A 26,002-nucleotide genomic window follows, 5' to 3' on the forward strand; every position below is an offset into this window, starting at 1 on the left:
TGATACCCTGAGAACACCACCCATAATCAAAAAGGCTGAAGCACGAAACGAGGCATCAACAAACCACCCAACAGCAATCGTGAACCGAAACGAACAGAAGATCAACCGTTTACTTGTATGATTTTGGCTTTTCCACAAGCCTTGAACAATACTGGGGATGAAGTGAATAGTTGGACTGATGATGGTGATAGTTTCCAGAGGAGAGCCTGTTGCTATTTCTCCAAGGCAGGTGCCTCTGGGTTGGTCCTTCCATGATGCCACTACATTCCATTCTCACCACTAAGCCCTTTGTTGGATGTAACTGTGCTAGCGCACTCACTATTTGCCTCTAGACCAACTTTGTTCTTACAGCATGGTGACCTGGACTGAACAGAAAGTATTTCCTCAATGGCGCCCATGAATCACCAACAGTGTCTGTATGGCATAGCCACAGGGAAGAGGAAAGAATGTCTGCAGCACCTTCCCAATCTATTCCACCTCTCTGGAGGGGTGGGTGTGGCTTCTTTTTTCATGAATACCATGGAAGGAAGAGAGATGAAGGCAGTCATGCTTGTCACTCTAAGGGTCAAAGCATCAGCAATTATGGCTTCTAGAAAAGACTCTTCCCAAAGAAGAGGAAGTCCTTGCTCTCCAAATGTCATGAACTTCTCTAAAATAGCTCTTTGTTCATGAATGACACGAAGCTGGAAGGGTGGGCAGATGTGCTAGCTGAATTAACTGTATCCAAATAGACCATGGTGTGCTGGATTTTAAAAATCCAGGGATGAATTTGACAAAATCAAAGAATGGCCCCAAGTCTAAGTCAAATAAACCAATTGCACAAGCGCAGGAAGGGGAGAGAAATGGCTTAGGAGCAGTGCACACAAAATCTTAAAAGTTTTCAGTGACTTTAAGTTCAATTTAATACTATAGTCATTTTTTAAAAAGTAAGGTGTTTGATGCTGCCATTAATAGATGTAGGGAGTCTAGAAAAAGGGAGCAATGCTACCACTCTATAATGAATCGGTTGCAGCATGTCTGTAACACTGTATGTGGTGTGGGCATCCTTCTTTGGAAAGGAAGCAAAACAATGTTATTTTTTCAGAGAACTATGACCTGGATGAAAGAGCTGAAAACCCTCCTTGTATGAGAATGCCCAAAGAAACTGGAGACGTTTTAGCCTTTAGAAAAGAAAATCCTTAAAGACAAAAGCCCTGTCTTCAAACACTGGAAGCGTAATTAGATCTAGTTTGTGTGTCTCCGAGGGCTGGAAGCAATACAGGTGGTGAAAGCTATAGTGACTCAGAATAAAGGAGAGCTTGTGAACACTCAGTGCTGTTAGAATGGAACAGAATGGCTAAAGGAGCAATGAGTTACTCATCACTGCGGTGGTTCAAGCCAAGTTTGAATAAACTCTTACAGAAGAGATTCAAAAATTAGGTGCACAAAGAACCTTGACAACCATCTGGCTCCTCTCCATCTCTGAAATGCTGATTCTAGCAACAAAGTTTATGAACACATACAAGATGGCAAGCAGTGGGGATGCAGGCATGGATAAGTCTCTGTTCTCAAGAATAAGGGACTCCCTGTCCTTCAAGAGCCCACAGTGGCTGATGTGGGCATGTGGGGGACAATACACAGCTGGTTATAGCAGAGTGTATTATGATGAGGGCTTTACTAGCCCCGTGACCTAAGGTGTCATGGAGCTCAAAGGGGGGATCATTCATCCCATCCTCCCTTCTATCTCCTCACCCCCACCTCCCTGCTTCCCTTAATTTATGGAGGGTATAAAACAGCAGTTAATGCTGAAGTTTGTAAGTCCCTTCACTTTCCTTTAAAACACTGGTTTTCAAACTTTGGTCATATCAGAGCACCTGGGGGAAACGTCTTACTTCAATGAGCCTGGATCGCATTCATTAACTCTCCAGGTGATTTTCATGCTCACCAGAATTTGCAAACCGCTGCTCTAAATAATCCAAAACCTGGATTCAAATCCCAGCTCTACGTCTTGCTAACTGGGATTCTGAGCATGTTAACTATTCCGTGCCTTTTTCCTGTAGCATCTCACTTGTAAGACATCTTCTCAGGATCACTGTGACCATCACATGCAACCACATATGGATACCACTAAGCAGAGTTCACGGCACGTAGGAAGGGCTCAAAAGCTTGTAGTCACTGCTGTTGTTATTCAGGAGACCGGCATATCTAAGCCCTCTCTCCTCCAACCCCCCCTCTCATCTCTTGCCAACATCACTTCTGCAGTAAGCTGGCAGCACCGGCAGACCGCCTACCCAGGTGTCCTCAGATGCCTCCCTCCATGGGGAGGCACAGTCAGCTAAGTGGCCCCATAAGGGCACCCACTGTCCTCAACAATCAGCTGTATTCCATCGGCCCACCCCTCCTGAGGCCCAGCCCCACAAACTGACGAGCTTAGCCCAGGAGCTTTCCAGACCTTCCTAGGCAGGTCTTCGGGATGGGAGGGTCTCCAGTGCTGCCATAAATAGTGCTGCCATAAATGTGACTCAGCTGAATTACAGGGAAGTGCTATGGCCTGTTTTCTCTCCTGTACCAAGAAGGGATTAATCTAGAATAGTTTCTCTTTGGTCTCACCAACGGCATCTCGAACAGCACAATCTTTGAATGAAACTTCCCCATACACTGCAGCACATTTAGCATTCGTTGTCCCTTCCTCCTAAATGCCACCAATGCCCCCTCATTATTGGAGCAACAAATACCCATCCTACACATTTGGCAGGGTCAGGGGTAGGGGCAGTACTGTCCCATTGAGACGACAGGATCACTTTAATGGTTTTTCCAGCTCTAACCCTGACCTTGCCCTCCAGAACTGAGAAACAAACTGGGACCATCACCAGCACCCCGGTGAGTCTGCCTTGCCAAGACAGTAAAGGAGACGATTTTAAAAGGCTCTAGAAAAAGGCACCAGGGCCTAGTGATCTGCTTCTTTGAGTTATAGCCGAAGCTGGAGGCACGCTGGCAAGCAGCTCCTTACTCACACCTACTCATCGGGAACAGCTACAGGAGCCAAGGGGCTCTTCCCAGGCCCCAGCCGGGCAATTGGCTGGGAGCTGAGCACTGTTAGCCCAGCCAAGGGCCCCTTTCCAATCCAATTACGTGCAGCAGCGGTGGATTTCCCTACAGCCCGCATTCCCCACTGAGCTGAGCCCAGGGTGGGCACTGAATAAACACTGGTTCAATTACCTTCTGTCTCAGGGTGAACCCCAACAAAAAAGCAGCCTGTCTTTTAAAGGGGTGTGGGGTAAAACTAAGAACTGAGCCTTGAGCGCTATTCATTCATTGAGCAAAGCGTTTACTCTGTGCCTGTGATGTACTGGCACTGTTCTAGTACAGGAGTAGTGTACCTTTGTGGGGTGAACACTCTAGCTGGAACGCCATAGGAGACATCTCCAGGGCCAGACATACCAGGGTCTGCATCCTGCTCCACCACGTTTTACTGGGCGGGACTGATGAGTTAACATCCCTGAGTGTCAGTTTGTTCATGGTGAAATGGGTTTAGAAACAGAATCCACCTCCTGGGCGTGTCAAAAGAATTAACGGATGCACGTAAAAACATGGTATTTCAGTGCCTGGCTCAAAATACAAGCTCAGTAAATGTTTCTCCTAATAAATAAGAGAGAAAAGCCAGTGGGACTATTGCCCAAAAGAACAGGAAAGAAAAGACAAAAATATAACGGGTAGCGCTGGAGTTAGGAGTTGTCAGTCTCTGGTAATGGAGGAGAAGGCGTTTTCCTGAATCCTCCTCCCCAAGAGAGCTCAGTTAGATGGCCTAATCATAGATCCTCAGAATGGAAGAAGCCTGAGAGGTCATCTGATTTAAAGAAGCCTGATACCCAGAAAGGTTAATGACTTACCCGAGGCCACATAGCTCCTGGGGAAAGCAACAGAGCCAAAGGGAGGCAGAATGACAAAGCAGAGACCCCAGGATGCATTTAAATCTTGATACCTGCCATACTTGCTTCTGGCCTTGGGCAAAGGATGTGATGTTTTGGAGACCAAGTTTCTTCATCTGTGAAGTGGTAGGGACCTGGCACATGATGGATCCTTTACAAATATCAGTCCCCTTTCCGCCCTCTTACTGGCATTTCTCGGCCTCACTTGAGAGCAATGGTGGCCAGGATCTAAGTCTGAGGGACCTCTTTACTGAATGCATAAAGATCAGGAAGGATGGGAGAGAGTGTGTGACAAGGAGAAAACAGCAGGTGTGTTTAGAGGTGTCTACAGCTCAGCAGTGGGAGCATCCTCTGAACAGTTAGGGGGACCAAGACACAGGAAAAGAATGTTTTCTTTCGTTTTTAGACCTCTCTGAGCCTAAGTATCTTCATCTGTAAAATAGAAACACATGTGGAAAGGATCAAGCAAGATAACTTAAAATAACAGCTAATTTATACATTGCTTACTATGTGCCAGGCACTGTTCTAAAGACTTGACATGCATGAGCTCATTTAATCTTCACAATAGCCCCATGAAGTAGGTACTTATTGTCCCCATTTTACAGATGAGGTAAGTAGGGCCCACAAAGGAAAAGTAAGTTGAACAGGCCATACTGTGCTGAGATAGAGGCAGGATGTCAACCCAGGCATCTGGATCCAAGCCTGTGCCCTAACCCAGAGGTGGCACACTTTTTCTGTAAAGGGCCAGATGATAAATCTTTTAGGCTTTGCAGGCCATAGTGTCTGTGTTGCAGCTGCTCCAAGCTGCCTTTGCAAAGCAGCCATAAATGATACAGAAATGAACAAGCGTGCCTGTGTTCCAATAAAACTTTGTGAACACTGAAATCTGAATTTCATAAAATTTCTGCATCACTCATTATTCTTCTTTTGATTGCTTTCAACTATTTAAAAAGTGAAAAATCAACCTTAGCTTGAAGGCCGTGTGAAAGCTGGCAGCTACCTTGCCTCACATATATAGGAAGTGCCTGAACAGAGACCTGCACAGACCAAGTGGTTGCTAAGTGTTCATTCCCTTCCCTTTCCTTAATCTCATTCTTCCTCTTAGCTCCTATCAACCCAGAAAGTGGATATTTCACTCTGTGCCCAGCAGAAGAGATGAGGAACAGGGCTTTAGCAAGGTGGAATGCACCTTCCTCAGTAAACACGGCCCTGTGGGCCCCAAAGAGACGGGGAGTTTTAGGTCAGTGTGTCTCCAGCTTTAATGGACAGACCCCTGGGGCTCTTGGTCTTTGCAGGTTCTGACTCCACAGGTCTGGGGTGATGCCTGAGATCCTGCCTTTCTAACGGGCTCCTGGGCGAGGCAGATGCTGCTAGTTCTGTGGGTCAGATCCCCTCTCCCAGCAGCAAGCTTTGAGAGCAAAGCCTCCGTGTCCATAAACACAAGGCAGCGTGTCAGGCACTGCCTCCTGGCTTCGGGTGAAGAACGGTGTCCCTCAGGCTGGACGAGGGACTCCCTGGAGACATAGCACGGCTCAGGACAGATCAGCAGGTCCCCTCTCCAAGGAGAGCACTGAGATGACTTAGACTGGAGGAGGAAGACAACAAGGGGCAGAGATCAAGAGCAGGCAGAGGGAGGCTCGAGCAAAGGCTGTCAGCTGCTTCTAGCAACCGTGGACCAAGGCCCCCTCTGGGCCCCGGCAGACAGGAGCCCCTCCTCCCACGCCTGCCAGGGTTCCGGTGGACCGAAGCAAGAGGCCTACTTCCTCATCAGGCCTCTGAATAACTAGGGCACTTCCACAAGGTCACAGCTTTTCATTTAAATTCCAGCTCTAATCAGCAGGCAGAGCCTGAGAAATTATCCCTTCCGAGGAGAGAAGCTGTTATTGGAGCACCGTAAACAGCACCCCAGCCCACGGCTGGGGGGAGAGGCTCTGGGGGAGGGGTTGAGAGGGGTCTCACAAGCACAGGCCCCAGCCCTGTTCCCTGCCTCTGAGATCCTCCTCTACCCCATCCTCTTCCTCACCTCCTTCGGCAGAGAGTTCTAGAACACATCGGGGGTGGGGAGATGACTGAGGGCAAACAGTTTGGCAGGGCTGGGACTGCCCACTCCTGCCCCACAGGCAGCCCAAGGGCAGATCCTAATGGCCAGGAGCATGGGATAAGGTATCCCTTCAGGGCCACAAATGGGTTACATGGCCTTGGAGATGCCCCTCCCCTCCCTGGGCCTCCATTTCCTCCTCTGAAAAGTAAGAGTTACAATCCTTAGACAGGATACCCTTTGAGCTCCAACGTGTCTCGGGACCCTACAGACCCACACTGCCCCTGGTGCTTGTGGCCACACTTTCAGCTCAAGAAGTACTTCTGAGGTCCTACTACGGTGCCATGCACTGTGCAGAGCTGGGAATGCAGACACAGATGCCTGGCCCACAGCTCTGCCTTGGAAAGGCCAGGGTTTTGAAGAGACAGGCACAGGCTTCGGAGGCACAGCCATCTGCGATCCTGGTTTGCGCTGGCAGCTGGCGACCGTGAACCTCTCTTTTGCAGCGAGGATGACAACGCTTACCTGGAGGGGCTGATGTGAAGATAAGGGAATGCACGGGAGGCATCAGAGCCGAGGGTCTCTCACCTCCTTCAGGCCAGCACGCCACAAATGCCTCTTGCCACTTTTTTTTTTTTGCGGTACGCGGGCCTCTCACTATTGCGGCCCCTCCCGTTGCGGAGCACAGGCTCCGGATGCGCAGGCTCAGCGGCCATGGCTCACGGGCCCAGCCGCTCCGCGGCATGTGGGATCTTCCCGGACCGGGGCACGAACCCGTGTCCCCTGCATCGGCAGGCGGACTCTCAACCACTGCGCCACCAGGGAAGCCCTCTTGCCACTTTATTATCGTGAACCTCCTTCCCAAGGACTAGGAGGACGGGCTGTGGATTTTCCCACACAGAAGTCCATTGAAATACCGCTTGCCCCTTTTCTCCTACCAGGACACTCTTTCTGAGTCCCCAGCTCATCTCCTGGACCTTGGGAAAGGTGTTGCCTGCCAGGCGCCGTCTCCAACTGCATTTTATAGTAGGGTTACTTCTCAGCAATCTCCTCAACATGTAAAATTAATCAATTAATCAATCGTCACTTTATAGTATTCCAGCGGCCCCTGGGTAAAGAGTTACATTAGCTCATAAAATCCCCAATCTGTCTTCCTGAGCGGAAGGAAAAAAAACATCAGAGAACCACTAAAGGCCTCCCGTTTCGGAGCCACAGCACCGCTGGCTCCAGATTGCCTGGCCAGGGGCTCGGAGAACGGGAGGCCGCCCGCTGACCTCAGCCAGGGCCGGGCAGCTCAGGCTGCCTCCTGCTACGGCCGGGGCCACAAGCGAAGTTTCTGGACCTGTGATTTGCTTCAGCCTCAGAACCCACAAAAAAAAAAAGCAACGGTCAACGGGGTGACAAGATTGGCAATCAGCTCTTGACACCTCAAGGGCAGAACGGAGAGTGCAAGGTTCAGAATCAGGCTGGAATCCCCACTTGGTCCTGCTACTCAGCTGCTGGGTGACCTCAGCACAGCACTTAACCTCCTGACCTCAGCTTCCTCAACAGAAAACTGGGGCTCAGGCAATGTCCCTCAGAGGATTATTAAGAGAACAAAATGAGATAATGGCCATGAAACTGAGATAGTGCAGTATTGTGCTAGTGATAGTGGCTATTTCTAAGGTAGGGTCACCCCACTGACCTCCATCCCTTTGAAGAGATGGAGGGGAGCCTATGGGTCCTTAGCGTTTCACCCCACCAGGACCAGTAGGGCACCTTTGTGAGAATTAGGAAAAGGTGCCCCCAGGTTAGAGGCCTGCCCCTGGGTGCAGGCGTGGCAAAGCACAGATTGGATTTTGGCCTCCATGCATTCCCTGAGCTGGCAGCCGCTATGCAGGACCCAATACGCACAAGTCTAAGTGGAGACCCTGGGTCATCTCTGTTGTGAACCAGGAAGAGAAGAGGTTAAACCAAGTGGCACTTTTACAAACAAAATTTTTGATGTTGGGCTCACTCCCTCACTTGAAGTATCCTAGAAAACATCAGCTTAGCAGAGAGACCTTCCTGGACCACCCTCTTTAAATTAGCAACTTCATTTTTACCTGCTTCACTTTTCTCCACAGCACTTACTACCCACCACCTGATACAACAGACATGTTATTATATACACACATATATAAGATGTATATATGTTTGTATATATGTGTGTATATTTATCTATATATAGATATATATAAAGATACATACATTTTTTTAGTGCCTTGTCTTCCCCTGTCTATAATAAAAGATCCATGAGGACAGGGATGGTCTTCTGTTTTGTTCACTGTTTTATCCCTAGTACCTAGAACAGTGCCTGGTACATTGTAGGTTCTCGATAAATAAATATTTGCTGAGTGAGTGACTGAACTAAAATATTATTAAATAGAATAAATTTAATGATATCTTCCTAGAAAATGCTGTCCTGTGCTTTGGTTCAAACACCAGTTATTTTCAAAGGTGCGGGGTAGGCAGAAGAAACAGAGGCAGGGAAACCCTGTGTATTTGGTAGGGATAACAGTATTAGCCTTTTGTGTTGTGTAATATTCCATATAGATCAATGATCAGAAACCCTACTTAAGTCTGGCTGATTCTTTTACATATTCAAAAGCGATAAAGGATAAATTCATTTGGAAGGGGTGCTACTAATAAAGAAAAAGTCACATTACCTCTGCGCAAAAATAAACAATAGTTTCATTAGGAAATACGAGATCTTCAAGTGAAGAAATTCTGGGATGGGACCCAGCATGTTCCAATGCAGTATGCATGGGCTTTGGAGTCTGAAAGCCCCAAGTTCAAATTCCAATGAGCTGACAAGCCCTATGACCTTGCACAAACTGCTTAATCTGTCAGGCCCTAGATTTCCTTCACACTAAAATGTATATAACATCGACATGTACACACTGCTACATTTAAAAAGGATAACCAACAAGGACCTACTGTATAGCACAGGGAACTCTGCTCAATGCTGTGTGGCAGCCTGGATGGGAGGGGAGTTTGGGGGAGAATGGATACATGTATATTTATGGCTGAGTCCCTTTGCTGTGTACCGGAAACTATCACAACATTGTCAACTGGCTATACTCCAATATAATATAAAAAGTTTAAATAAACAAAATGTACATAACAATACCTATCCTGTATTGATGCTGTAAGAATTAAATGTTAAAAAGACTAAGTAAGAAAATATATGTGAAAATACCTTAGAAATATGACACCCCCTTCTTATCTGGTAGGGTTACTCTTAACCCAAAGTTCTAGACAGTTTAGAATGGTTTCCAACCATTCTATATCACCTGACACTTCTTATCTATAAATGGTTATTCCTCTCATATGCATCTATGTGTATGTGTGTACACATATGTGTGTCTATACACACACATTGCTTACAGTCAGGACTCTGGATGAGTATCTATTTGTCTATTGACAAAAACCATTCCTCTTTCTTTTTCTTTTCTTTCTTTCTTTCTTTCTAACAGTGAACATGTATTAGTTATTATAAGCATTAGAAAAAAAATATGGCTAATTCCACTGTGGAAAAGTAAAGTCATTTCTTAGAATATAAAGAAAGAAACCTTCTTTTACCCACATCATATTTTCCATGCTAAGTATATCATATCTTCAACTTTCAACCACATGAAGCTATAGAAGATAAGCAGATTTATGAAGACAAGGCAAAAATGCTTATTAAATTGGAGAATACATATCCTAAGAAAATCTCTTAAAAATAGGTTCAAAAATTGCACAATTTCCACTTCTTTTATTCACCCAGAAATATTAATCAGAAGAAAGTAATTGTATAAGCATGGGAACCACATTCCTTTGATTTTAATATGGTTCTTCAAAGCCAATTCAAATCCTTCAATTCAAGGCATTTCTTATAAACCTAAATCAATGAAAATGCAATGTACTTAGATTTTTGTTCTGTTTAGAGTCCCCAGGAAAAGGTCTCCCTCAGAGGCAAACCATGCAGTCTGGCAGAGGGGAAATTTCCACAGCAGCTGTGCAAACACAAAGACTCACCTGGACCTTGACTGACATCTGTGGCAGCATTTTCAAAGGGAGGGAAAGGGAGAGGAGAGAAAGAGGGAGAAAAGGGAAGAAGAGTGTTAGCAGCACACACACACAATACACTGTGTCCTTGCATGGCTACCAAGTTCATGCAAGACTCCACATGTGCTCAGACTCTGAGCACTTAGTTCTACCGTCACCCAAAAACCACCCATGCAAGCCGAGGGGCCAAGCTCCCTTTTCACTGTGCATGTAGCAAGAGAGGTGAGCTTCACATCTGTCCGGAAAGACATCATCCTGGAATCAGATAGGGCTCCAAAGAGCTAAGCAGACTGGAATCCTGCAAGAATATTGGTTAAAATATTCTGGTTGATTTCTGCAATCCAACACCCAAGCAAATCCTCCTCCCCTCCAGTTACAGAACACTGGACATGAAGCCAAGCAAGGTTTCCCCACAGAGAGAAAAGATAATAATAAACCATTCCCTTGAGGAACAAAGGAAAAGGCATTAGAATGAAGAGCAAATTGCAGCGTTATTCACTTCATAAGACTGGAGGACACAAGATCACAAAACATTTATAATTCCCTCCCTCCCCAGTATTCCCAGTGACCATTCTTCATCACAGACAGCAGTGTGTGTGCATGAGATTGTGTGTGAGCAGATCACTTGCCACACAAATTGAAATTCTGCCTCTCCTAATTTTTCTCCTTGCATTTCACACCATCATTAATGACAGAAATTGCCATTTGAAATCTCTTCTGACAACTACAAATAAACATCCAGCCTTGGGAAGGTTGACATTTGAATTAAACCAATGAACTTTCAAAAAGTGAAGAACGGTCCGCTCCCATCATCTCCATGAATACAATCTCCTCCTCCTCCCCTCAAATGTAAAATAGAATTATGCTGGGGAAGCCCAACCGAGAGCAGCCCAAAGCATCGTTAAAATCCCTAGACCTGACCTGGTAGGATATACTACAGTTTAGTAAAAGGAATGGGGTTACTTCACGAAACCACTGGCCATCCAGGCCATCCTGGGTGACTCCCTTCGAATCACTGAATGGTGGGTCTGGGACATCCGTAGACATTATCTAGTTCAATTCTTTTTTGCTAAGATGGAGGATGAAAAAAGGTTGAGAGACTTGTCCAAGGTCACACAGCTAGTTTGGGGAAGGGATCCTAGAAAAGACCCTGGATCTCTTGAATCCCACCCAATTCAATGTTCATTCAACTGAAACCCAGGTCCCTCCAGGGCATATGGGACCGGAATTCAGTTTGCAAGCTCAAGTGAGCACCTGAAGCCATGAGGAAGTGGTGAGAGCCTCCCAGGTACCCTATGTGCTTCTAATCTACAGCAATCAGATTTGCAGAGCTCCAGCGAGTTCCTTAGGGCTCTTGCCCCAACAGAATCCAGGCGCTGACTTAACCTGCCGCAACAGCCAGGCATTTCTCCAGCCCACACCCTGCATTCCCTGGAAGCTGTATTTGCTCAATGAGAGTTACAGAGAGCTCTGAATCATTCCTCAGCCACACCCACTTCCAGGTTTTCTGGTGAGTTGTTAGATTTAGGGGTGGAGTAGCAGCATGGAGGAAGAAAAGAGGCCAAACAGAAGAGGTGGAAAGGCAAAACAGGCTGTGAAAATAACAAAGCAGAGCCATTAACCGTGACTGATGGACTGCCTAGAATAGTGGTCGTAAAAATACCCCTTCATTATGCAGGGTATCAAACTATTTACACATGGTGGAGTTCAGTGGTGAAAGTGTCAACACTGTTGTTCATAGAAACGCACTCTTCGTGGGCACCAAGACCCAAGGGAGATAGGACACCTTGGAACCCCAAAGTTCTTCTGACACTAAGTTGGGCACTGTATTTACAATCCTCAATTATGGACACAGATAGTCCAGGTTCAAATCCTGACCTGCTTGATGACCTTGAGTTAATCAGTGAATTTGATTGTTTCCTTCAGCTATAAGATGGGAAGATAACACAGCTTCCCTCGTGATAGTGTTATGATAATTAAATGAGATTAAATACTTGTAAATCACTTAACTCAGTACAAGGCAAACACTGCATAAACGTTAGCTGCGCTGATTGTTACCATTTTGAATTACCTCGGACAGAATTATCCAAATATGTTGACCAGATGGCTCCCTGAAAACACCAAGAGACCACAGGAAATTTTTTTTTAATTTATTTATTTATTTTTGGCTGCGTTGGGTCTTCGTTGCTGCACGCGGGCTTTCTCTAGTCGCGGCGAGCGGGGGCTACTCTTCGTTGCGGTGCGCGGGCTTCTCATTGCGGTGGCTTCCCTTGTTGCGGAGCACGGGCTCGAGGCTCGCGGGCTCAGTAGTTGTGGCTCACGGACTCTAGTGCACAGGCTCAGTAGTTGTGGCGCATGGGCTTAGTTGCTCCGCGGCATGTGGGATCTTCCCGGACCAGGGATCGAACCTGTGTCCCCTGCATTGGCAGGTGGATTCCTAACCACTGCACCACCAGGGAAGCCTGACAACAGGAATTAAGTTGTATTTCGTTTGGTGATTTGGGTTCAACTTTTCTGCTTGTGAACGAAGACGAAGACGTTGCTCCAGCCCTCCCCTCCTTCTGGGTCTCTTTCCTGTAAGGTCGGATCTTAACAAACGGCACCGCGAAACAGAGGAAAGCTTCAAGTGAGCTTTATTAGGGAGCGCTCCCAGGCGAGGTTCACTGGTCCGAGAGAAAGGGGCCAGAGAAGTCCCACCCAGGCGAGGGTTGGGCAAGATTTTATAGGGGAAGAAGGGAAAGGGGTGTGGTGAATCTGGGAGGGCACAGGGTATTCCTTATTTGGTGGTCTTTTTTTTTTTTTTTTTTTTTTTTATCCTGGGGGACCGTTAGTCCCGCCCCTCGAAAGGCGGGAAGGCTGGGCTGGTTTCAAAGTCCCCAGGTCAGTTCCTGGAACTGGGTGGTCTGGAATGTCTCCAGGGCAGTTTCTGGAACTGGGTGGTCCGGAGAATTTCGTTCTGATGCAACCTGTGAATCTGATTGTGTTCCCCTGCCTCGGGCCAGTTGGCCTTACATTTCCTCCCTCCCACTCCTCAGCGAGAATTGGGGTAAAGGGGAGTTCAAAAATTCTAGGTGAGCAGAAGTAGGGGGCAAAACAAATTCCATTCTTATTTCTTTTGTTTTCCCTCCTGAAGCCTTAATACAGCCCAGTTCTAGTCCTGCATATAAAAAATACAGTATCTCCTCTTGCCAAAGAGGGGCAACAGACCACGAAAAACCCTCTTTAGCTGAGGGGTCAGTGTCCAAGCTCAGTTCCTGATTGTGGCGCCAAGCCAGAGGCAGTTCTGAGCATTCATGTCCAACCTGAGGAAAAGAGGCACAGTATAACCTGGCACCTGTTCCAAGAAGCAGTGAGTGACCTGAATCTCTGCACTCAATTCTGACCAACAGAATGAAATGGCAAAGGCTGGGGTGTGGCAGTGGGAGAGCAGAATAGGGGGAGATCGGAAGCTCCACAGTACCCATCTGGTATATTGTGCGTCCAGCATCGTTTCCCCTTCTTTTTGTATCAAGTCCCAGTTGTCTTCTGGGGAATCTCCTTTCCCACCCTTAATCCCTGTGGTTTGGTAAAGATGACCCCCACCCTCACCCTGGCTCCAAGGGTACACATGTCCTGCAGGCCAAGTCATAGGGATTAACGCAGAGAAAGGGGGGTCCACAGCTGGATTACTGGCATTCAGGCTCTGGCTCTTCAGGCTGCATGGACTTTGTGCCAGTCACCTAAGTTTTCTGTGCTTCAGTCTCCTTATCTGTAAAATGGGTGTGTTAATAGTTCCTACCTCCTACGGTTGTTAGGAGGAGCTCAGAACAGTGCCTAGCATCTAGAAAGCCCTCAGTTAATGTTAGCTGGTAATTTTATTACCTTCATATATGGGAGGGCAAGGGTATTTTTTAGAAAAGCAACCTTTCTTGTGGTTACACAGCAAGGAAGTCTGACTTAGGATGCAGCTGGGGGTTTCTAACTCCATGCCTTGCTGCCTCCCCACTTCCAAGGTGGTCATCCCCAGAGCACTTCAGGCTGTCATTGCTGCTGGTACACAGCCTGGAGTCTGTGTATGAGGCAACAACACTGGGCCCTAGGACGGATCAGAGGAGATATTATATATGTGTGTATGTGGGAGATATATATATATATATATATGTATGTGTGTGTGTGTGTATGTGTGTGTGTATGTGTGTGTATCAATTTTTTGATAGATAAAAAGTGGGCGCAAATTGCCAACGAAAAGGCAGTTGCCAACCAGATGAGATTGATCCAGGGGAGTTGGCATCCTCTCCTGTGCCAACACTTCCTAAGCTCCCTCCTGCTGTTTTATTTTCTCACACTGCTAGGCCATAGTTTTCCAGAGCGCCACTGCATTTAAATCTATATTCTATTTTCTCTCCTAGAAAATAGGTCAGACCCAAGGCAGAGTTCACCAGGTGGGGTCCCAGAAGGTTTGGCTGCACCTCGCCTCCAGGAGCCTGGCTGTGCAGCCTGCCCCATGCTCCCCAGAGCTCCTCCAGGGACGTGGGGTGGGTGTTTGGAGGTATAAAAGTAGCAAGTGGGGGAATCTTGGACTTCTGCCTCTTGAAATGATCTAGCCCAAGTGAGAGGTGAGGTGGGAGGGCTCCCCGAGTTGAGCCATATTCTGCAACAGCAGCAGATGGAGGGTCCTTTCTTTCCCCCACCTGGTTAGAAGAACCGCATCTCCCCAAATTGCAGGAAATTGTTTCCCTTGAACTTTAAAATAACCACGCTGAGCATACTCACTTGTGGCTGAAATTATTGTTGAATACGCAGTAAGCGTCCGTGGGGCACCGAGTAGAGGTGGGACTGCCCTAATTTACTTCTTCCCTGGTTGTGATGCCAAAGAGAGTGGGTGAAGGGTGGCAGTGGCTTTCAAATCCTTTTCCTCTCTTGTGGCTTTCCCATCCCTGGTTTGAGCATGGCACTCCTAACAGAGGTGGCCCCAGCCTGGATCAGAACTCCTTTTCATCAGGGTCCCACCCCCAACAATGTCTCAAGCACCTGCCATCCACCAAGGTCAGTGTGAGTGCCAGAGCTTGGAAGACAGGAGAGGGAAGGTGCCAGTTTATATGGGCCGGTCCTCAGCTCTCCTGTCAAACAGCAGAAGGAACTAACATGAATGGAGCAGGTCCTGCCTAGAGCCTGTGCATTTGCTATTCCGCTGCCTGCCAGAACAGTCTTTGTCAGACAGATGTAAGACTGGTCCTCACTTTCTTCAGGTATCCATTCAAATGTTCCTTCTTAGAAAGATTTTTCTCTAACCACCTTCTCTAAAATAGGGACCCTCCTCTACCATTGACCCGGTTTTTCCTTTCTTTATGGCACTAATCACTATCTGACATTATAGGATGGGTCTGTTTTTATTGTTTAAATCCCCCTTGGAATATAAGCTTCATGAGAGCAGTACTGCCTGTTTCATTCACTGCTTGTATCCCCAGTGTTTAAGCAGGAGCTGGCCTACAAGATGTGCTCAGCAATATGCAATGAATAGTGACTAGATCATCTCAATTGATACAACTCACTGATATAGATGTTATTGGTGTCTCCATTTACACATGAGAAAATTGAGGCTCAGAGAAGTTAAGGTCTGTGCCTATGGACAGAAAGGCAGAGCTGGGATTGGACTCTGGGTCTGTCTTAATGCCCTTACTCGATTATGGACCCTGTTTTCTTCAGCGTTGGCCTCATTATCAGGTGAGTTGTCTCCATATGGTCACAAAGATGGAATCTGGCAGCTCTAGAGAAAAGAGAGCAGCCTATTTCCTGGTAATTCCAGTAAATTCCCTGGGAAGGCTCTCATTGGTTTGGCTTAGGTCACACGTCTGTTCCAGAGCCAATTACTGTGTCCATCATCACATACCAGAGGATGAATCTGGGGATAAAATGGGGTAATGCCTCTACGTCCCTGGCGCAAATCAATACTAATCATAAAAAAGCTCACATTTATTGAGGATCCTCTGTGTGCTGGGCACTGTCCTAAGTGCTTACTATACATCTTCTCATTTAATTCTCACCACAACCCTAACAGGTAGGAACATGATTCATCCCATTTTACAGATAATGAAATTAAGACCCAGTGAAGAGGCTCTGTCATTACTAACACATCTTATATTCAGAGCAGCACATCAGATAAGGGTCAACCTATATTTCTGAATAAAAGAGTAAACCAGGATAGGTACCATCTGACCCATCAAGCTATAAATTAGGGATACGAATATTGGGCATCTCATAGGAGCGAGAAAAAGGCATAGCCCAGGCAGAAGGAGGCGGCCAAATGCAGTGTGACCGTAAGTCTGGACAACTGGAGTTCCTGCCTGGGCTGTACACTTTAGAGGAGCCTGCCCTGGCCCTCCTGAAGCCCCACCCCACCACATGAACTGAGCAGTCCACGGGGCCAGCTGGATTTTCCCACCCAGCACCAGCAACACCTGCCACTAACCCCGAGGACACTCAGGTACTCAGGTACTCTGAATTCCTTGCCCAAACTGCCCCAAATCCATGTGGGCCTCTTCCCTGTGTCCCTTCTCCCCAAAGCAGACCGACCCACTGATGTGTGTACTCTTGTGTCAAGAAATGGCCAAGGGGAAGCTATTTGCAGGAGCTGTTGACTTCTACAAGCTGGGGCACCCACAAAAATGTGCACAAGGATATCTGTGGTGCTGCAACTGGAGAGAAGGGAGGCTGACCCCTAGCCTCCATGTGTATTCTTATCCCAGGCCCACAAACATCGGGCAGGTTTTCAACTCAGGATTACACCTGACTTAACATCAGGAGAAAAAAAATTAAAAAGGCAAAGACTGCATCTCCCCAACAGTCTATCCTTTCTTGCCCCTGAAGAAAATGAGCATAAGATTCTTCCCTCTACTTCAGGAACAAATATATAGAAACAGTATATTTTTTTTTTTAGTTGAGAGCTAAAGCAAACTTCCAGCAGCAAAGAGGCTGGGTTTCCTGCATTCTGGGGCTTTTTCTGGCTCTCAGTATCTGAGCTCTTCAAACACAGGAAGAGCTGTCTTTCCACAAAAGGCCAGGTGGTGTTAGCTTCATCCCCGACACAGAGCCCATTTATCCGCCTTTGTAGAAGACTGAGCCCTCCCAAGCCCTGGTGCTGTTTGCTTTTGTTCTTTGATGCTAATGACTCCAGATTGCAAGATGGAGCGGAGGGGTAGCTGCTGTGTCAGGTGCCAGGCTGCCTGGGAAGGCAGCGGCGGGGAGAGGGGCAGGATGAAAAACAGGAAGGAACGAGGATGGCACTCCTGTGGGCCAGGTCTCCGCTGCTCCCGAACACTTTAGGGGCTACAACACACTTGTAGTGGCTGTGGCTTGAGGAGCCTGAGCTTGACTGACAGTTGGGAGAAGAGGGAATCTACTTGTTACAGATACAGTCGGAGATCAGTGCAGACAGTGGGCTTTGTTCTTCGTGATTTTTTTTTTTAAATTCTTTAGCGGTTCTGAGCACAGACGGGGGGTAAAGCAATCTGGGCTTTAAATCCTGTCTTCGCTATTTGTTATTAAAAATATTTTTGTTCAGTTTCTTACTTTACCTTCCTCTTCAGCCGCATGGGAATAATGGCAGTGGAGTCAATTCAGCTAGAAGCACCCACGCATCCCTAAAAGTCAATGTGCTATGCAAAATCACGTAGTAGAAACCACAGGGCTTACAGGGAAAATAGGATTGGGGCACAGTACCCCAAAACTTCATCAGTGACACATAATGAAAGATAGGAACCCGTTTTACACGTGTTAATGGTTAAGGAATGCATAATGATACAGTAAGTATAGCACTTGAAAAAGACCTGAAGTTGCTTGTGGAAGTGGGAAACTTGCAAGTTGCTTTGAAGTAATGAAAGAAGGGTCATCTGAAGTTGGACAGGAAGTTATAACACCAGATGCTGATGGGTGTGGCTCATAACATGCCTGGTAACTGAAGTAGCTGGCACGTGTTCAGGTGTGTGCGCTTTGTGCATTCCTACACAGTTTGGTTCATCTGGCTGCAGTTTTCTGCCTTCACCTAGAGCTTCTCATGGGCAAAATCATGCACAATCAAAAGCAAAATTATTATGCTCAAATTGTTCCCTAATATATCAATAGCATTGGAACAAATTTGCATTTTCGAAACAAGCATTGTAGCAGAACTGACTGTACCTAATTGAAATGACTGCTATGAGGACCAAATGAGATGATTCATACAAAGTGCTTGGTACAACGCCAGGCACAGGGTAAATATTCAATAAACACTTACTGAAACTGTTATTATTAATGTTTCTTCTGGCTTGTTGACACCTCCCTTGTAAACGGAAAGTACCCAGTTGAGCCTTCTATCCAGCCTTGCAAACAAAAGGCATCTCTAGCTAACTGCTAACTCCCCACCTTAGGCCATGAGGCTGGCACCTGCAGTAGGCCCCCACCTAACAAGACAAGGATTTTAGAAAAGTCCTCATAGCGGATGGACACTGCTGGAGACAGGCTCCAAGTGCCAACTTCTTAGGTAAAGAAATGGGTGTTGGCCTCCCCAAATGAGCATGACCCACAGGGAGAAAAGTACACACCTGCATCTCAGAGAACACCAGGAAATCAAAGGAGAAACTGACCAACAGGAGAGGATGCCCCATCATCTGGCAGGATAAGAGAGGAGTGCATCACAGGAGGGGAAAGAAATCAGTCAATCCTCAAATTAGGAAAACAGCCTAGATGCAGACATTTTCAATCTCCCTGTCTCCTGCAGAGAGCACAGGGGTTAAGAGGCAGGAAGAGCTGAGTGAAAATCCTGGCTCTTCCACACACTATGTATATGAGCTCATGCATGTTAGCTAACCTGAGACTCAACTTCCCCACCTGTAAAATGGGGACAATCTACTTATCTTCCGTTCTGCGAGATGAAAAGAGTTCATGGGGACTGATGTTAGGGTTATAAGGAGCTCATGTACGCAAAAGCACTGCGAGGGTGTCTGGCACTGAGGGAGTGCTAATCAATGCTGGTGAATCATAATTATTACATTTCCTCACCTGAGCGATTTCCATGAGACAGAGTTTTTGCCCTCTTTCTAAGAATTCCTCGCTCTCTGGAAAGACTAACTTCTCAGGGCTTATGCCAATTAGAAGAATGATCTGGAAGAAGCAAGGGTTTCAGTGGAAGTGAGTTCTGCAAATTCTGCAATTCAGTACAAAGAGCCTTGGAAGAGGAGGCTTATGTCTGCTCCTCTGTAGGGGGCGCTGTTGTAGAATGTGGGAAACAGCCCCAGGCTTAGAATCAGAAGCCCTGGGGTTTTTGTTTTGTTTTCCTAAAATTTTTATTGTGGTAAAATACACATAACATAAAAGTTACCATCTTAACCATTTTTAAGTGCACAGTTCAGTGGCATAAAGTACATTCATAATGTTGTGCAAACCATCACCCATTTCCAGAACTCTTTTCATCTTGCAGAACTGAAAGTCTTGTACCTATTAAACAACAGCTATCTATATCTCCTGCACCCAGCCACTGGCAACCACCCTTCCACTTTCTGTCTTTAGCAAGTTAGCTACTCTAGGAACCTCACATGAGTGGAACCATAGAGCATTTGTCCTTTTGTCACCGGCTTATTTCACTTAGCACAGTGTCCTCAAGCTTCATCTATGTTGTGGCATGTGTAAAATTTCTTTCCTTTTAAAGGCTGAATAATACTCCATTGTTTGTATACTGTAGTTTCCCCCTTATCCATGGGGACTACATTCAAGACCCACCAGGGGACGCTTGAAACTGCAAATAGCACTGAGCACTATATATACTATGTTTTTTCCTATACATATATACCTATGATATATATACCTATATATATATATACACATATACATATCCTATACATATATACCTATGATATATATACCTATATATATATACATATACATATCCTATACATATATACCTATGATATATATACCTATATATATATATATATATATACATATACATATCCTATACATATATACCTATGATAAGTTTAATTTATAAATTATCCAGTTGTTTAAGCCTTGCAAACAAAAGGCATCTCTAGCTAACTGCTAACTCCCCACCTTAGGCCATGAGGCTGGCACCTGCATTAGGCCCCCACCTAACAAGACAAGGGTTTTAGAAAAGTCCTCACAGCAGATGGACACTGTAAGAGATTAACAATAATAACTAGTAATAAAATAGAACAATTATATTGTGATAAAGTTATCTGAATGTGATGTCTCTCTTTCTCCCAAAATCTTACTGTACTGTACTCACCCTTCTCGTGATGATGTGAGATGATGAGATGAAGTGAGGTGAATGATGTAGGCATTGTGATGTAGCATTCAGCTACGAATGACCCTCTGATGATAGGTCAGAAGAAAGATTATCTACTTCGGGTGATCCCGGAGCATTGGTGATGTCAATGGTTGGACGTCAGGATCAGATGATGTTGATGGGTGGGGATCCCGAGTGGGACAGAGCAGGATGGCATAAGATCTCATCATGCTACTCAGAAATGCACACAATTTAAAACTTATGAAATGGTTCATTTCCTGAATTTTCCTTTTTTTTTTGGACCATGGTTGACTGTGGGCAATTAAAACCATGGAAAACAAAACTGCAGATAAGAGGGGACTACTGTACACCACATTTTGCTTAGAGAAGCCCTGGTTTTGAGCCCTGACTTTCCAGCCTCCTACCAGCTCTCTGACCTTGGGCAACTCACACAGCCTCTCTAAGCCTCAGCTTTCCCACCCATAACTAGCAGGAATAATGACTCCAATTACATGAACAGGTTGCAGTGAGGCTGAAATGAGCCTGTAAATGTGGAAGCATTTTGTAAACAATAAAGTGCTATGTCATTCCTGTATTCACTCCAGAAATATTAATCGAGTGGCAATTCCTTACTGGTCCCTATGCTAGATCCTGGTATGAAAAACATTAAGTAGAACCCCTATTCATAATGAGATTACAACAGAAATTTTAAAAGAAGAGAAGTACAGGGATCACAGTTCATTATAATCCCTGCTATTTACTGAAGGCCTCCTATGTGTCAGGTACCTGCGGCAGTGTCGGATGTATATGACCTCATTTAATCCTGATGTAGACCCACTTAACAGACGAGGAAACCAAGGCTCAGAGAAGTTAACATCCCCAAGTCCACTTAACTCATAAGTAGTAGCGATGATTTGAACTCAGATTTCTCTGAATCCAAAGCCCTTTTCCTTCCCACAGCACCACCCACCCTTCCCCGATTATTTCTTCCTTCTCTGGTCTAACCACCCAAATCTATCACCCTATGTGACATGGGGGCAAATTTCAAGAAATTGGTGTGGAAAACTGATGGAAACTGTTGAGTGTCCACAATATCTTCTGCTGGGCAGGATCTCCAGATCCATATTTCAGAGAAAGAATTATAAATCGGGGCAACATACCCAAAACTGAATTCCATAAAAATACAACGCCCAGCAAGATGTGAATAGGAGTTGCTTGCCAAAAAAAAAAAAAAAAAAAAAAGTGTGGTCAAATACATTTAGAAAACAGTGAGCTAAAGCAAGGTAATCAAGTATCTCTATGGCAAGACTTCAGAAAGCCACACCTACACTAAGGTACATTGTGAAGTCCAAGAGGGGATATAGTCTGCAGTTTTCCCAATGTTTTTGGAACATTGGACACGTTTTCTTCCGCAAAACACCTAGTAACATCCCACAGAACACAGTTTGAGAAAGGCTGGCTTTGAGGCTCTCAGAACAGCTGGGAAGCCTTTCAATTTATCACAAGCCTCTATCCTCACCCTTTTAGTTCTCATAGTGAGACTTTGTATCTGGTTCAGTTTGAAATAGCTAACATTTATCGACCACTTAACTACATGCCAGACACAAACTTAGGTGCTAGAGACTCAAAATAACTTCTGGGGATGCAGTTATAGTAAATCTAATAACCAAGAGAGTGTATAAACATGATAGGGCGGCCATATACAGCCATCTAGTATCACACTTCGCATTAATGGGGGATTTGGGGTTGACAGAGACTGCTTCAAAGTCTTTTGCTGGAGAAATCTTGCAGTGGTCCCCAGAGGATAAACAGCAACAATTAAGTGGAGAGAAATCTTGTAAGAACATTTTACCAAAACAGGCCAGCAGTCAGATTGACATCCCTGAGGGATGGGCTCCCTGCAAGGCATGTAGTTAACCAAAAAGACCATAAGCATTGAGCTTAAATCCCAACTTTGTTATCTATTACGTGACCTTGGATAAGTTATTTAAACTTCATCTGTGAGATGGGAATCATTACATCAATTTGAGTTGTCAAGAAGATCAAAAGAGGCAATTGTATATACAATGCCTAATGACCTGCCCGGCACCATGCTTAGTTCCATTTTTTTTGATTGGTAACATCCCGGAGTAACGTGTTAAGAAAGAGTCTGAGGCTGCATAGGAGCTTAGAAAGAAAAGAGGGTCATGATTGATTTGCAGTTCCTGCCAGGGGCTTGAAAAGGAGGGGGTCATATATTGGCTCAAGTTAGCTGGAGAGTTTCAACAGAGTGCTTTCCCAAGGGTCCTTGCCCTGAGAAAAGGAGTTTCTAATGACCTGGGGAACCTCAGAAGAAAGCAAGTAGCCCTAACAGAGGCCGTCTCACTACTAGCACCTGTCAGCATTTCTGCTTTCCTTTATACCCTTCCCTTTCTTTCATTTTCAGGAAATGAACAAGGTTGATTTCTTGTCTTTGCAAAGCAAGGGTGTGTTGTGATGTGAAATTAGTACAGTATTTGCTCTGAACCTAAAATAATTTTTTTTTGAGCCTGAAAACCATGCATGTAGCCTAATTAGTACCAGTCCTATTTTAAAAGGCTCAACAAGATTCTGCAGACCCTACTAGAGGGAGCTCAGAAACCCAGGCAAGGAGGCATTCCACTGCCAGGAACTGCAGAGATCAAGCAAGCAGAGAGGGAGCCCCTAGAAGGAAATTTACATTTTCATATTGATAATATGCTTTTTGAGTTATAATTAATATTAATCGCCATTTTTATCTTGTAACGTCTGTGGTCAGTTAAAAACAATAAAAACATTAAAATTTGATTGTTCCAGAGAGAACAGAGTAGACACATTGAATTTTAGAAGTGGAAGAGTGCTGGTATGTCAAGCAGATCCGTCTCTTTTGGTTTACCAGTTCATTCCATCAACGTGTACTCATTGCATTATCCATGGCCAAGGGACCGTGCTAGGCACTGGGGTGATGGCTAGTGAACAAAACAGACACAGGCCTCACACTCTTGGAACTTAAAGTCTAGGTGGGGAGATGGGCCACAAATAACCAGACAGACATTTAGCTATTTAATTGTAATTATGATCAGTGGCATAAGGTTGTACAGGATCCTTTGATGCTCAGATGAGAGAGACACACCCAAGACAGGGGAATTGACATGTCGACCCAGCTGGACAATGTTGAAGCTGAAACCAGAATTCAGGTCATCTGCATCCCAGTTCACAGCTGTTCTCACTGTGCCACAGCTGGGGGACCAGTGCCCTGAGAGGGGTTTGGGAGAAGAATCCAGTACTAAGAGTATGGTGGTGGCAGCTGGGACAGAGAAGCAAGTGGCCAAATATCTGCAGCTTTCACAGAACAAGAGTGTGAGCCTGGAGATTTCACTGTCTTCTCAGACACTCACTCATGCATCGCAGCAGTGGAAAATGGTTTCAGCTACCCTCCCGTGGGGGCCTGAACGCTAGAGCCTTCAACAATCAGGACAACAAAGAGGGGACAGGAAAGCCTCCCCCAAAACCAATTAGAGAGGACAGAGAATGGGAAGTGCAGACCCACCACACAGACTGAGCTCTGAGCTATCTGCTGTACTTTGCTTGGGCATTAATCACACAAATCCCTTATAAATCTAGGGCCGTTATTAGACAACACTAATATCCCCCTTCGAGTAATCCAGACAAATACGTTGAGAGAAGGGGGAGCCCCAAGTGGCTGGAAAACAGACAGTTTTCATGTTTGCACGCATCCCCCAGCCCCCCAACCCCAGAGGTCTGCTCCCAATAGCACCTCTGGCTTCTGCCCCAATAGCTTCAGGCAAGGGGAGTGAACTGAAGGTCTGGATCCCTCCCCTCCCCAACTCTGCCACTGACCTAATTCTCCACAAGGGAGGATTTTTCCTTTTTGGTCCTGCTTGTTTGTAAATCACACACAGCTTAAGGGGGGCCTCGCTAGGAAGCAGGGAGAAGTGAAGACGCTTCGAACAGTGGCCCCGGCTGCTATTTCTTAGGGAGGTGGACCACTGGGAATTCTGTTAAGCTCAGAACAGGGGTCGGGAGGTGGAGGGTAGAAGAAGGAAGGCCCACCGTCAACATCATCCCAATTTTACAATCTTACTCTGGCCTTTACTGAACTAGAGGTGCTTTATATTCTAAAATGACCCAACAGAACTCTGCCACGAGCCTTATGTATGACTTTGGGTAGGTTTCTTAATTCATCTAGGTCACTGGTCTCTATAAATGACACAGGATATTTTGACCCTGATGTTATGACCCCTCAAGTATGTTTTGGAACTGCTTCAAAAAAAATTAAAAAACTGTCAGGAAAGAGACTGATTTTAGTTGTAGGAAGAAGATATGGTTCTATGAACTGCAAAAATTGACCTGGAAAAGAATTAGACCTGTCAGAAAAAAATCAACACAAAATGGAACTGACAGTGGCTAAAAATGCACATGGTAAAACGTCATTGACTGAAAAACTGAAGGAAGAATCAAACATTCTTGACAAAATTTAGACTAGCGAACCTGACGTGAGAAAATCGGATAGAGTAGAAATAACGGCCACAAAAGAGTGGTCACAATGGTAGAAGCTATGTGGGTAAAATTACATAGGCACACAAAAGAATAACTGATAGATGAATCAAATCTTCACTACAGAGGGCACGTGGAGCAGAACTGATCTTGTTCAAAATTATTCAGTGAAATAAAACTGAATTGGAAAATTAGAAAATGGTTTACCTATGCTGAAAAAAAATGGATTGAGGAATTACATGAGCCCTACATCATTTGCTTCTAAAAAACACCCCCTTAATAAAACTGTTTTAGTGTTTGTATAATCCTGATTATATTGACATAGAGTTAAAAGTTCTCAGGGTCAAATCGTGCAATCAAAACATCTTGATAAGTGCTGAAGAAAAATAAGTTATATAATCTCAGTGGTCCTGTCCAGGTGCAATTTTTTCTGATAAAAAATCAGAATAGAAAGTGAAGAAAATTATACAAATAGTTTACTCCTCGGAAGAAAAGAGCATGGGACCCAGCGATTCCCTGCAAGGATGGTTCTCACACTAATACATTTTATATATTCATACTTCAAGCAATTTAAAGCAATTTTAGAAACTAACAATGGATAATTATATTATAATTTTTCCAAGAAAGAACAAAAACCTGAAAAGGACACTTTGTATTACTATAGTTTCTTAAAAAGGCATTTTAACACCCCAAAAATAAAAGGGCATAATTTCAGAATTTTAAAAAAACTGAATGTGTCTTTACAATAAACTTCTACATTATGTTTATTTTTCTCGTTCTCCTGAAGAATTATAAAATTTCATTCTAGTTCTTTTGAGTGTCTTTTGTACCACTGGGCAGAGGGCAGATGGGTAGTCTCTCTGCAGTTCAGCCTTCTCATTTGTAAAATGGTAACAAAAGATAAAGCTACTCACACAGAGCCTAAAACACTAGTAAGTGTTCAATAAACGTTAGCCTAAAACCCAGGAAGCAGAAGCCATTTAGGATCAAGCTGATTCCCAGCCTCAGATTATACCCCTACTACTCCAAGCTGAAAATTCTTTAGATGTTCTGGAATATAAATGCCCCTGGTACACTATAAAACTCTTAGAGGAAAACATAGGCAGAACACTTTATGACATAAATCACAGCAAGATCCTTTTTGACCCACCTCCTAGAGAAATGGAAATAAAAACAAAAATAAACAAATGGGACCTAATGAAACTTAAAAGC

General features: G+C 45.1%; 1 protein-coding gene across 8 annotated transcripts in view; it reads right to left on the bottom strand.

The window, feature by feature from the left end:
- NRXN3 (neurexin 3) overlaps positions 1–26,002 on the bottom strand; it is a gene marked incomplete at both ends in the record, with an annotated part of 1,633,255 nt that overhangs the window by 1,587,271 nt on the left and 19,982 nt on the right. For all 8 annotated transcript variants that reach the window (XM_082851716.1, XM_082851713.1, XM_082851712.1 and 5 more), the window contains one exon: positions 9,988–10,005. In XM_082851716.1, coding sequence (XP_082707842.1) covers positions 9,988–10,005 — 18 coding nt within the window. The remainder of the gene's footprint in view (positions 1–9,987; positions 10,006–26,002) is intronic.

This window comes from Leucopleurus acutus (genome assembly GCF_964270905.1).
Source record: "Leucopleurus acutus genome assembly, chromosome: 1".
Taxonomy (NCBI): Eukaryota; Metazoa; Chordata; class Mammalia; order Artiodactyla; family Delphinidae; genus Leucopleurus; species Leucopleurus acutus.